At 40.1% G+C, this 14,462-nt stretch overlaps 1 protein-coding gene across 1 annotated transcript in view; it reads left to right on the top strand.

The window, feature by feature from the left end:
* Nucleotides 1-1,941: 1,941 nt before the first annotated feature.
* atp1b1b (ATPase Na+/K+ transporting subunit beta 1b) overlaps nt 1,942-14,462 on the top strand; it is a 118,911-nt gene continuing 106,390 nt past the window's right edge. The window contains exons 1-2 of the mRNA XM_034173339.1: nt 1,942-2,119; nt 13,049-13,177. Of these exons, the coding sequence (XP_034029230.1) occupies nt 2,029-2,119; nt 13,049-13,177 (220 nt within the window). The 5' untranslated portion in view covers nt 1,942-2,028. The remainder of the gene's footprint in view (nt 2,120-13,048; nt 13,178-14,462) is intronic.

Here is a 14,462-nt window from a genome sequence, read left to right as displayed (position 1 = left end):
AACTCACAACAGCTATTTTCAAGAACAAATTTCCAGTTTTAATGACTACTGCAATAACATACACAAAGAAATTGGCACAGTCTAATGTGTCATCATCCATGGACTTATCTGCAATGATCATCTCAAAAGTTTGCAGGAGGGCATCATAATTGTTTGCCACAGTGCTCACTATCCGTGATGTGAAATTCCATCGAGTAGGAGCATTTCTGGGCAACCTTGAGCAGCCTGCAGACTCAAGAAAAGACATCCTATTTGTGGATTTTGAGAAAAATGTGGCAAACCCAGAGAGTGATGCAAAAAATATTCTGCACTCAGATAAGCATTCAGCCCCCTGAGACAGAACCAGATTCAGTCTGTGTGCATAACATTAATGCACAAACATTGCACTGGGGGCTATTGCTTTAACTTTGGCCTGCAAACCATTGAGAGCTGAAGCCATGACAGCACCCTTAACAAAAAATAGTACTGATAAGTATATAAAAAGTAAACTGGAAGTATACTTGAAACATACTTGCATGTACTACTTTTTGGTAAGGGCAGCCATGGCTTTTTCGTAAGGAAGACTATCAAATGGCTTCACCAAAATCCGGTCCACAACATTCAAATTGACTGCCATTATGTGCAGCTTGCTACCTAGCTAGCTCGCTAGCTGGGACTGGCGCAAGGATAGTGTGAAGTTTGTCCGCCTGTGAGTGCTTTGTGACGAAGGAGCTCAGCAGCACCCGCTACTCGGTAGGGACAGAAACTGCGATAGAAGTCAGAAAGAGTGATAGAAGTCAGTCTCCAAACACAAGCAGCTACAAAAAAAAACACACCAGAAATAGAAGCTCGATTTGTCACTAGTCGTTTTTAACAAAGAAAATGCCGCTAAGAGGATTAGAAAAGTCTCCGGTTCAACTCAGCAAAGAATGAAAACGCTCCCACGGATATTTACACCAAAAGATCGCTGATTCGCTCATTTCGCTGTCAATCAAAAAGGGATTCAGCCTCAGACAGATCATCCAATCATCATGCAGAAGCTGAGTGTCCGGGCCGGCCGAGGCCAGCCCACTGCCCCATAGACCCCAGACACGCTGAGCGTCCGATGGGCGGGACAAAGCCCAGTATTTATCCAATGACTCGTCTCGTTTCGCTACAGTCTTTGCTTCGCTACTGTTTATAGCACTGTGAAGCTGCGGGAATGAGTGAGAGGAAAGCCGCCATGGGACGGGAAGGTGGGGGTGCTGCTGTGCCGTAACGTAACGTAATCACGAACTCCCCCGTCAGGACAACCCCCCCACCCCGTTTTTTTTTTTTTTTTTTAACCGTTATTTTTTTCCGCACGGTCGTGCCACCCCTCCTGTGATGCCGCCCCTGGCGGCTGCCCGGTCGGCCCGCCTTCAGGACCGCCCCTGCCCATAATTCACACAAAGCATGGGGGCTCGGAATAGAAAACCAACGGATGATGTCACGCAGGCTTTGTCCAATGTATATACAGTCTATGACACACACATACACACACACACACACACACACACACACACACAGTTATGTTAGTTTTTTTTTTTTTTTTTTTTACATTTTGCCAGACAATTTAAAAACGGTGTTGTCACTGATGTTGTTGTTTGTATTGTTCTAACCTTTATTAAAAAATGTGATTCTTGAAAATGGTATTGAGGTATCTGGTACTGTGACAACCATACTACACTGATAGATAGATAGATTACTGTATTTTGCAGAATTTTGGGGTGTACTGTACCACCTCTATGAACTCTATGAATAACTTTGTGCAGCAGATATATCTGCTAAGCTCAGCTAAATGTGGCTCGCGCTGCCGTTCTCCTCGTTTATCACGTCACGGCGGCCCACAGGGTCTCTGCTCTGATTGGTCGGCGCGGCCCCGCCCTGTTCTAGGTAACTTACGGAGGCGGAGCCGCGGAGGAGCAGCTCTTAAATTGAGGAGCCTTCTGAAGGAGTAGATCGATGCATCTGTCTCAGGGTTAGACTTGGTCAGGTAATAGCCGAGCAGTTTACAGGACGTACGACAAAATGCCTTCAAATAAAGAAGATGGCGGATGGAAGCAGTTTTTCTGGAATTCAGAGAAAAGAGAGCTGCTCGGCCGCACGGGAAGCAGCTGGTGTAAGTACCTCTGACTGTGTCAGTGTCCGGGGTGAACAAGTTTATTTATTTATTTTTGTACGGGATGACAAGTTTATGCTGACTGCTGACAGCTTTTCTTTTTTGATGTTCATTTTCTACCCATGACACGTACCTGATGTTTGTGAGTAGTGTTGCTATCAAATTAAATATTTCTCACATGTGGGCCACTTCACATATTTCAGTTAATCAGTGGTGGTTGTTAAACCTCATTTACCCGTCTTAAAATTTAAGCGCCATATTTAATCTTTTGTCGTGAACGTGCATGTCCGCTGCGGGGTGCACCTGTGTGACAATAAAGGACGCGGTGTGTCTCGCACCTGTTTGAGTCAGCAGTGCTGCGTTCACGGACGTGGCTGCAGTATGGACCGTTTCCTTCTGGTGAGGAATGCAAGTTTAAAAACTGGACTCCCTGCCCTCCACTGTGAAGGTCGGAGGTACACAGTACTCAGGCGTCGCACTTTTTAACAGAGATCTTTTTATGTCGTCACTGCTTCAAATGGGTTGGTGGTTGTTGAGGAAACGTTAATTTTTAACAGTTTTGGGTTGTCAAAGAGTTAAAAATGCATCAGAGCCCAGGGTGAGTCAAGGTGATAGTGGCTGCTCAGAAATATTAAGCTGGCCATCGATCCATGTCGGGTTTCTGTGATCAGATAACAATGCAATCTAATGAACAATGCCACTGATTAACTTAGTTGACCTTTCTTCTCCAGTTTCTGTCCTGCTGCATGTGTCCTTGTGGCTGCTCTCAATGTCACGCCCTTCAGCACACTGCAGTCTCTAAACCACCTCAGTGAGGCAGTAAGCTCCTTCCGCTAACCTTATTTTTTCCCACACCTCCTGTCCTCCTGTGTCTATTAAAAAATGCTGAGGTGGAATGAGAGCAGCCTGACTGATGTTGGGCTCATTTGAAATCTTCTCATTTTACCAAGTTATCTGGGTTGTGCTCATTCTATGGGTTGCCACAGACTTTACCCTAGTGCCCTCTGTTGGCCATTTTGGCTGATAACATTAGAGCTCAATACAAATGCATGTAATTTGGCCCCTTTTCAAAGGGGTCAGACTCGTCAATAGTCTATTTAATGTACAGTGGTTCATTTCAGGTCAGCTTGGTGTATAAATCGTCATTCCAGGCAGTGAGAGCCATCAGCTGGCTGTTAGAAGCAATCTAGAGACAAAACAAAACCAGCTGATTTCAATAGATAATCAATGCAGCCCGAGCTTATTTTCATCGGGCAGCCAGTCGTGGAGGTACAAATTCTCGCCTTCGGATTGGCCACTTTGCCGGAAGTGACATGGCTCCGCAGCAACCCATATTCTGGAGGCCCCACTTTGTGATAGCACCTTTGTAACAAATTATTTTGACAGCCATAATTACAGTATAAAAACTTGAGAGAGATGCAACCTAGTGTGCCTAGATAGTGTGGCATCAAGTCAGAACCATTTTGCACCATTTTAGTTCCAACTGCGCTGAACTACTGAATGAACCTTTAACGTTTTCAACATTTAAAAAAAAAATGTATTTAACCACTTACAGCAACACATCCAGGTACAGGTGCTATCAAAATAAATATAAAAATAGTAAAACTATCAAATTTACTGCTAATCATGATTATTTAATCAATCTAAAGCCTGATTTATGCAGTTGCAGCTCTGTAACTGTCACGCAATGACATCAGTGACAGTTTTAAAGTTCCCCGTCTCTGGATTTTTCTGTGAAGGCTCTCAGCTGTCCAGGTGGTTTCCATAGTAGAGAAACTTGAATCTTCGACTAGACTGGGTTGACGTGAGGACGTTTCACTTCTAATCGCAGAAGCTTCCTCAACCAAAATTTCTTGCTCTGGTAGTCTGACTTCTGTCTTGACTCTTGTAGAGAAGAAGATTTCTTCTCAGTTGAAGATTCAAGCTTCTCTACTATGTCTCTGGATTTTGCTTTATTCTGGACTAATTTGACCCTCAACAAGCTTTTCTTTCTACAATCATCACCTCCAAATCAAAAGCAAACTGAACATTTTCCTCTTATGACTTTGTGCTGTAAATGTGCGGACTTTTCTGATCCATTTTTAATCGGCATGCGCACTGTAAAAACTATTATAATATGATGGCAGACGAAGGAGTAAAAGCAGGAAAGTCTCAAATCACAGCCTTTTGTGTCTGATTTAACAGGTGTACGTCCAGGCTGCGGTCTGAGTACGGTGTGGGGGAAAAAAATAATGGACTTTTAATCACAGAAATGACTCCGGTCCCACTTTACTCAAATCGGCGAGTGTCAGAGCACTGAACTTTAATTTGTACTTCTGTTACTGAGCACGTCCAGACTGCTTGGGGTTTTTGATGGAAATACTTTGCGATCGGATTGGACATTTTATCTGATGTGAGCGAAAAATCTTATATACGGTGTTTATTATATGGAAAACGATACAAAAACTTTTTTTTTTTTTTTGTCTGGTGACTGCCAGTGTCTGGTTTATACGATGACGGTTTAGGTGTACATGTGATTGAATAATAAATTTATCTCTCAAACCTTTAACGATGATGTCGGCTTCCATCCCACACGGCTGACTATATTTTCCCAACTTTTTCTTCTGTTCAGATCTGAAGGGAATCTGTACATCTTGAAGCCCTTGTGTCTATTTGTGCATCCAAATGCACAACCCGCATTTTCAGTGAATAAATAAATAACATAGCTGGATTTATGTGCAGACAAATTAATATTAATTGGAGCAAAGATGGCACCACGAGTCACATGATTTTTTTTTTTTTTGACTTGTCATGTCGCCACTCTATCAAGGTATGCTTATGCAACCTACACACTATGTATATAACATTGAACATGAATTTACCTGTTATGCGCTTTCTATTAATTCTCTTGACTATATTTTTCTCCTTTCTGTATCTGCAGGAAATCTATACAGTTAATATTTGTTTTCAAATCAACTTCTACATCAATATACACTGCACCCTGTCATGTTGAAATTTTTTTGAAGAGTAAAATCATGCCTCCACCAACCCGCTGGGTTTAGGTGTGTGTGAGAGAGAGCGAGATCAATGGGCCCCGTCACTCTGGAGTTGGAAACAATATGGTGCTTGCCAGATAAAACCCTGGAACATTGAATGTTGCCACTCAGTATATAGGTGCTTGCACTAAGAGCAATCGACCTGCCTGCCCAAACAGTTGTAGCAAAGCAACCAAACACCATTAGAGTTGGTGACAAGTAAATTGTATTGGAGCTAGAGTTTTTCCACTTGAGATGGCCAACTCCTAATTTCAGTGAAATGTGACTCAGACCAGCAGAAGATAAGACAGACCATGGCTATTTGTATGTAGCCATATTACCAATGCCAAATTGTGTTTTGTTTTTTTTACATCAATCTTCTGATTGGTCAGTATAGGTCGCATGATTATGATGCTATGTGCACCTTTATCTGCATGTAGGAGAATTACCTTGTGAAGTGACTGTTAAAACACTTTGTTGTTCCAGAATATTTGTAATCCATCTTAACTTGACTGCAGTCACTTAATACTTGAAGTACAAAAAAATGTGATTGGGATTTGAACCCATGCTACAGCTTCTCACACTCTGCATGAAGTCATTTTACCTAACAGCAGCGAAATTTTAAATTTAATTTAAAACCTAACTTTAACCCTAAACATAATCCCAATTCCTAACCTAAACCATAACCCTTAACACAGCTGCATTACATACAAATAGAATTTGGAATAATTAATTCAGCTACCTGCGAATCACCACTTTAACATGAACTTTGAACATATTGGTCTTATAAGCATGTTGTTAACATCAAAATGACTTGAGCAAAAGTGCCTGATAGGGGTGCGGCCGAGTTGATCCAATATCTGTATCGGGTTCCAGTAGGGTTGTTCAAAAAAATAAAAGTTGGAAATTCATTACTCTCACCCCTTCATCTTATGATGCTTTGGGGAAAAAAGAGAGCCTGCCAAATATTTTTGTCATACATTAATATTTAGATGTAGCACATCATAGCTGAAGGGTGTAAATATATCAATTATTGCTGCCCGAGTGCCCGTGCAATAGGTTATCCATTATCCAGTATCTAATCACATCACTTATAAAGAGGACAGAAGTTAACCACCTGAGTGTAACTAAAGTATAATTTTATATTCAATTTAAAACTATACCTGGGTTTAAATATTTCTTACAAACAACATACTTTCAAAAATGTTATTTTAGGCTACAAGCTGAAAATTTTGCTTCAATTCACAGCTTCTTTTCTTTCAGATCTTTGGTGATGGTGAATCTAACATGAGATAAATGTAAAAAGAGACACTTGCTGACTTAACATGCTTAACCATTAACTGGAAACTTCAGTAAAACATGTCAGCTACTAGAAGCAGAACATTTGTATACCTTATTGGTTCCACCAACTGAAATAAAGGGAAACAAATTGCCCTCAAATGGGCAAATACTCAAGGTATTTTTCTTCAAACACACTGATTTGAAGAAAACTGTCCATGATGCTGCTGTGACCTCTATAGACATGGCAATTCCTTTTTGGGAGAGAGCTAGAATCCCACTGAGGGCAAAGCAGCATCTGACCACAATGTTAGAAAAGGTGTTCGGAAAATGGAAAACATTGAAAAAGACCAGGAATCGCAATACAGACAAGCAGAAGAAAGATGAAAGTGTTTTGTGAATCTTTGGAGGACTTGTTTGACATGGCACATCAGGATGTCCTAACGATGATAAAGTTTGAAGATGACAGACAGTTCCTACTTGCTCAGCGAGAGAAAGGTAGAGGATGCATGACAGGCATAGATAAAATACAAACTGCCAAAGAACAAAGAGCAGAAAAAAGGAAAGCTGCAGAAGCAAAATACAAAGAGAAACTGGAGGAGCCTGGACCATCTGTCTCACTACCTGACACTGTCTCCAGCCAGAGTGAAGAGAACACACAGAGTCCAGATGAAGAATTTGTTATGCCAGTGCCACAAAAAGCCAGTAAAATTAAAGCTGTTGTAACACCAGGACTTGCAGCAGCATTGGATAGGACCAAAACAACAGACAGAAGTACCACCTATATTCTGACTGAAACGGCAGCAAGTCTTGGTCATGATGCAAGCAACTTAAATATCATTATCATGTAAAGGATGTTCTCTTATGTTACACAGCTGTATAATTGGTTCTTGTGCTGATTCATACATTTTTGAATATTAAGTACTGCAAGGCATAAAGAATATTATTGTTTGGAGCTAGATCAAAATATATGTGGAAATATATAAAGCATAGACTTATTTAAATTTATCAATAATGAAACAGTATTTCATCAATAAAATGAAAATGCAATGTTTGATTGTTACAAAATCTTCGCTACCCCAGTATGTAGGTATTGTAGGAGCATGATACATGTACGAGAAGAACTGCATCTCACAATTCATGTTTTAGTGTTAACTATTTTATGGGATATGAAAAGATTTGATTTTCCAATGTATTGCCATAATTTCTGTCCTGACATATCAATATTAAACTGACAGAAATAATTTGGAAATATCTGGAAATGACCATACTATATGACAAAGTTATTGCAAGCAAAATCTTTAAGGGCTGTGTGCTACCAGTAAAAATTAGAGTTTTATGAAATTGTACATGTGTTTTTATGTTAGGTACAACAAATTTAGAGGGTGAGACTTGAAGTTTTTTGAAAAAAAATTTTTGACCATTTTTATGGACCACCATAGGGTTCCAATACCATGGCAAATCAAGTATTGGAAAATATCGATCGAACCTGTGGTGTTTTACCAATACTGGAGAGAAACCACGTCTGTAAAACCTCAACTGCTGTCTGCTCTGTTTACTGCTCAGCGTGAGGAGGAGGTTTCTGATCAAAAGCCGAGCTGTTTCTTCATGCGGCGTTGGACACGATTTCATGACCGCACAAAGGACTGCTAGACAGATCCCGTCCCTGTGTAAAAAGGGGGTTTTACAAGGGGTGATTGAGAAGTTTTGAGCCTGACCAGAAAAGTAGGGTGTGGTTCTCAGTCTTACATTCTGAGAAACCACCATTTCTCAAATGTGACATTTGATAGTACATGTATTCACTCTTTAGCTTGGTTTCGCATCTGACGTGCCATACAGATGCGAAATTCATGCTTGCTCAAGAAGGTTCCTGATATGTTCCCACCAAATGACAACTTGCATGCTTAATTTGTTTCTGTGGTATAAAATAAGGTCCCATACACTTTACTTGACTTTTGAGAAGGTAGAGGGAATATTTAGGAATATTTTGAGGAGCTGATGAAGAAAATGAGCAAGAGAAAAGGCTGTCAACCCCTGTGAAGGTCCCAGTACGGTTCGTAAGTGAAGTTACGTCTGTCTAAAGGGCGAAAAAAAAAATCCTCCTGTGTTGTTGCGGGACTTAACTAATTCCTCTACATGCCGCTGTTGGCTAGCAAGCTGAAGTTACATCTGTGTAACTGGGGTGGGGGGTAATAAAATGAAATCAATTAAAATCATCATATTCATGCGGCATAGGCATGCGGCATCCATCCCACTTCGGATGGAGCAGCTCATTTCTAGAAATCTGGCCAATTTTCTTAAATGCTCCAAACCGTGACTATCCAGGGTTGGAACCAGGAAGCAGAGTTGTAGTCTTACACACCTCTCTGGAGCTTCTCTCCCCCTGCCATCCCCTCATTACCCCATCCCCGTAGAGACGGTGCCTGCTCCCAGACCACCAATAACCAGCAAAAATCTATTTAAGCATAAAAATTCAAAAAGAAAAAACAATATAGCACCTTCAATTGCACCACAGACTAAAACAGTTAAATGTGGTCTATTAAACATTAGATCTCTCTCTTCTAAGTCCCTGTTAGTAAATGATATAATAATTGATCAACATATTGATTTATTCTGCCTTACAGAAATCTGGTTACAGCAGGATGAATGTTAGTTTAAATGAGTCAACACCCCCGAGTCACACTAACTGCCAGAACGCTCGTAGCACGGGCCGAGGCGGAGCATTAGCAGCAATCTTCCACTCCAGCTTATTAATTAATCAAAAACCCAGACAGAGCTTTAATTCATTTGAAAGCTTGACTCTTAAGTCTTGTCCATCCAAATTGGAAGTCCCAAAAACCAGTTTTATTTATTGTTATCTATCGTCCACCTGGTCATTACTGTGAGTTTCTCTGTGAATTTTCGGACATTTTGTCTGACTTAGTGCTTAGCTCAGATAAGATAATTATAGTGGGCGATTTTAACATCCACACAGATGCTGAGAATGACAGCCTCAACACTGCATTTAATCTATTATTAGACTCGATTGGCTTTGCTCAAAATGTGCTCATATACTCTCAGGCACACTTTCATGAGAAATGAGTATGAAGATTTGATTCAGTAGGGTTTTATAACTTAATTACTAGATCACAACTTCTACAACATGTTCAAGTAGGTGGATGATGCGGTTTGTCCCCAAACGTGTATAAGTATTCACACCCTTTGCTCAGTACATTGATACACCTTTGGCAGCAATTACAGCCTCAACTCTTCTTGAATATGATGCCACAAGCTTGGTGCACCCGTCTTTGTGCAGTTTGGCCCATTCCACTTTGCAATGCCTCTCAAGCTCCATCAGGCTGGATGGGGAGCGGTTGGTACTAGGGATGGGTATTGATAAGATTTTTATCTATTGATCCGATTCCTTATCGATACCTCTTGTGAATTTTTTGTATACTAAAAGTAGGCTTTACAGGTTTTCTATGTCAACATTTTAAATTGGTCACTGGATCCTTGATCTCTGGACATAAATAAAATCTGTAGTTTTTGTCAAGTATTTCCTTTCAGACATTTTGGCATGAATGTCTCTCCATACCTCTGAGCTCAGCGGACTGCTGCACATCAGCGCAGGACATCTCATTTTGGGAAGAAAAAAAATGTTTTGATCGATTGAAGTTTGTATTTCAACGCTTGGAAAGAGGTGTCATTTGATTTAAACTGTGTTTCGCTTTGAATTTATTAATTCTGACTGGACTGTATCGCTCTAACTTGACTCGGCAGAGAGCCGCGTGGCATTTGGAGCTGTGTGAACAGAATGGAGGACGATTCTTGTTTCTTTCTTGCAAGAAGACAGGACTCCCAGTTAGTGACTTTAATCTGCACAAAAGTGACTCATGATTGACATATTCATTGATGAAAGTGGTGAAAAACAAAAAAAGCTGAAACCCAAAATTACCCCTCAACACCACCCTCATGAAAATGTTTGAATTCTAGAAGCTCTGAAATGCAATCTGGGGCTATTCCAGACAATAAACTGCAGTGAGTGCAGCATCCATTTTGGTGAGGGGGGGGGAAACAACTTATTCAAATTCATTCCAGTAGTATTCTGCTCTTACTAGGATGCAGCAGTTTTCTAGCTTGGCAGATAATTCTGGAGGAAATCACCAAAGAAATTAACAAATTGAAAATATGGTTTGACTGAAACAAATTATCATTAAACTTGAATAAAACAGGGATACAGTGGAGGTGTAAGAGTCACTAGATGTTCACAGGAAGCAGTTATTTCTATGTTTTACAGTATGTTCGTTTTTAGTTGGATTTATATATTCTGTTTTGTTTCATCATGTTTTGTCTTTCTCTAAAATTGTATTGTACCATTATTAGTTATGAGTTATTTACTATTATTGTTGTTGCTATTAATATATGCTGAGATGCGAACAGCTTAATGCTAACTTTAACATTGAAAACGCCATAGACATGTTAACGCGCTAGCATCGGTCCCATTTTTAAGTTATAAAATACATCTATCAACTGTTTCAGAAGACCATAACAGGTCAGTTTAACATAAAAAAACAGACACAGACATATGCTCTTTAGAGTTTTAGGGGGGAAAATTAAGAAAGTGAAATAAAACAATGAATCAACAAAGCAGCCGGTTGAAGCACTGCTTCGATTGGTTCAAGGTTCGAAGCAAAACCGCGCTGCAGACCCTGTGGGTCTGTAATCAATGTATTTTTTTGACAAAAATACCTTGACACATTTGAGCTCTGGATCATAAACAAACCACAACACATGTCCACTTTCCCACCACATGGTCACTTTTTCTTTGCATTTTCACTTTGTTTGCATGTAATTTGCCCAAAAACCCATTGAAAATGCTGTAGTTTGTACTACCCCGAAAGTGGAGAAATTACATCATATCTTACCCCTTTAGTGCCCGCCCACAAACGAGACTGTTGCCCTTTTAGCACTTTCAAATCGTCGTCCATCAACAAAACAAATGCCGCTGTGTTTTGCTAAATGCCAGCCCCGGTAGTGTGAGCATGCGTGGTGGTCGGGGTGTGCAGTAGCGCATTTCATATAGCACCAAAGTTGCATGCTGAAAAGAACATTTGCACTGTCAGTGAAACACAAACAGCTGGAACAGACCATTCAACAAGACCTCGTTGAATGGTCTGTTCCAGCTTTCACCTCATGAAATATGACTTTGTGTACTTCCACAAAAAAAGACTTCCTCAGTCTGCTAAAAACTCACATCAGAAATTTGTCCATCTTTTCATACTAACAGATCTTCATGCCTCCAGGCGGCTTACAGAAGAGTGGATTTGTTTTGTGTGTTTCTCTCATCAGTTAACTCCTTCAAATCGTCTGTCAGCAAAACAAACTCTATTCAACAAAATGCTCCCCCGGTAGTGTGAGTGCGTGCGGTGATCGGCACGTAAATGGACTGCATTTTATGTGGCACTTTTCCATCTGCATTAGACGCTCAAAACGCTTTACAATAATGCTTCACATTCATCCCAATGTCAGGGTGCTGCCACTCAAGGCGCCCGCTAGACACCGGGAGCAACTAGAGGATTAAGGACCTTGCCCAAGAGCCCCTAGTGATTTTCTAGTTTGAACCAAAGATCGTCTGGTCTCAAACCCAACCCTTTAACCAGCAGACATCACCTCCCCTATTTGCATACAATAGCAAATTTAATATAGCACCAAAATTCCACGATAAAAAAAAAACTGTTGCACAGTCAATGAAACACAACAGCAAATGGCACGAATAATCCATGCCACATGACTTACAACCCACCAATCAAAGGATCCACTCAGCCGTTTTATAATATCTAATATGTTGACTATCCGTCACATAGTGATGGTAAATGCTGCTATTGATCATAACTATTAAAATGAGAACTAATGTTCAAGCCTCTTTATATACAATATTTTTTGTTCCATTTTCTTTCACATAAAGGGTGTCAGCCACTCTTTGGCACTTCTTGGATTAGCCTTTTTATTTTCTCAGCTTTAATACCTTTTCTCTCATCCTTCAGGAGCCCTTTTTTGTCACCAGTTTTTGAATTTTTTTTTTTTTTTATTCTTTGCCTTTTCAGTTCTTCCTTTTCTTTAACTGATAACATGTTCCCCCTTTTATCGCTCCACAAAAAGTTATGCAACATGTAATGAATTGGTTACAAATTACATAAAAATGGAGGCAGCTTTTAGAATAGGTAGAAAAAATGTTTTTGCAGTAATTAAAAATGGGACTTTTTTTTTTATTTGGTAACACTCCTTGAAGGAAATCATAATGCTTACTTAACAATAGGAATTGGGCAGGTGGCGCATATTCCTTGGTTGGTTGCACATTTGAATGAATCGATAAGCTTGTGGCAGAACAGTGAGTGATTAGAAAATGGGTAGGTTACATGGAACTTGAGATCCAGGTTTGAGAACAATAATCTGGTACCAACACAATTTAAATAAAACCCAAACATTTGTACTGTGTACTATTTTTTTTTTTTTTTTTTTTTTTTTTACTGTAACCTTGTATGCACACTATTTGACAGCTTGGGGGTGGAGATGAGGAATCTTGGACACACCTGCTCTTGACATCTTTCCACATCTCTTTGCAGAATTTGAATGATTTTTCTTTTTTGTCCTCCCACAGTCAAAGTTCTTGTCTTCTATGTAATTTTCTTTGGCTGTCTGGCTGGGATTTTTATTGGCACCATCCAAGCTTTGCTACTCACCCTAAATGACTACAAGCCAACTTGGCAGGACAGAGTTGCACCCCCAGGTATGTCCACTCAACAGTATCGTTATTTCTCTTTTGGCCAGAATTTTGTGGGGTTGAGACTTCCATCTCTCCCTGTGTGTGTGTGTGTGTGTGTGTGTGTGTGTGTGTGTGTGTGTGTGTGTGAGAGAGATCATCGGCAAAGATGCTTTTAATGTAATTGTTTCTTCAAAGGAGGTAATGTTATCACTGGTGTTTGTCTGTTAGCAGGATTAAAAAGTATTCTGCTGAAAGTAATGACTGGATTTTAATGAAATTTGGTGAGCAGATTGCTAAAGTCTGAGAAAATTATTTTTTATTAACAAAAAGCCAGATCACAACAAAGCTGTCTCAATGCACTTAACACGGGTAAGGTCCAATCATACCAACCCACCTGAGCAAGCACATGACAGTGGGAAGGTAAAAGTCTCTCTGGTGGTTTGAGGACTAAACATCAGTTACAAAGTACAAAAAAAAAAGTCCACGAAGCACAATCAGTAAGCATTGGTATGGAGTCCATCTCAGAGCTGACCACACACAATCTTGATTTCTATTGAATGTTGCAGATGTCTTTGGCAGAATACGAGTCAGTTCATGAATTTTTCAGCATGCAATATAAGCCTACAAGAGGGAAAATGAGTGTTAATAACAGCACCTCGGGCATTAGTTGGGATGGATATTGATAAGATTTTATCTGTCTATTCCGCTTATCGATCTGATTCCTTATCGATACCGCTTTTGAATTTTCTGTGTACTAAAAGTTTACAGGTTTTCTGTGTCACTATTTTATTGAGTCGTAAAGTAAATAGGAAACTGGTCACTGGATCCTTAAGTTCTACATGGTGGATCCTTGATATCTGGACATAAATAGAAATAAACAATCTGTAGTTTTTGTCAAAAGCATTTCCTTTCAGACATTAATGGCATGAATGTTTTTCCATACATCTGAGCTGACTTGCTGCTTCTGAAGAGCAGCGAATCAAAGAACCACCAAGCCAGAGGATCGAAGCATTGGTTCACGCTTCAAAGTCGTGCTGCAGAAACTGTGATTACAGAAACGCTGCAGGGTCTGTAATCATCGTAGAGGAATGATCATTTTCCTGACAAACAGCCGCGCTGAAGGACATAAGGGAATTGTTAGGCTGAAAGACGATGTCAATGGATCGAATCAATTCTTAACAATACCTGAGAAGAACCAGTTCTCGATATCCAACCCATGCTTTAGTTCAACAGAGAACCACAGAAGTTACTAAAGTGGTCGTCAGCAGCTAACCCTATGCATCTCTAACACATCCAGAATTTAGATATA

Source organism: Thalassophryne amazonica, chromosome 1, assembly GCF_902500255.1.
Source record: "Thalassophryne amazonica chromosome 1, fThaAma1.1, whole genome shotgun sequence".
NCBI lineage: Eukaryota > Metazoa > Chordata > Actinopteri > Batrachoidiformes > Batrachoididae > Thalassophryne > Thalassophryne amazonica.
This window is presented reverse-complemented; position numbering and strand designations above follow the sequence as displayed.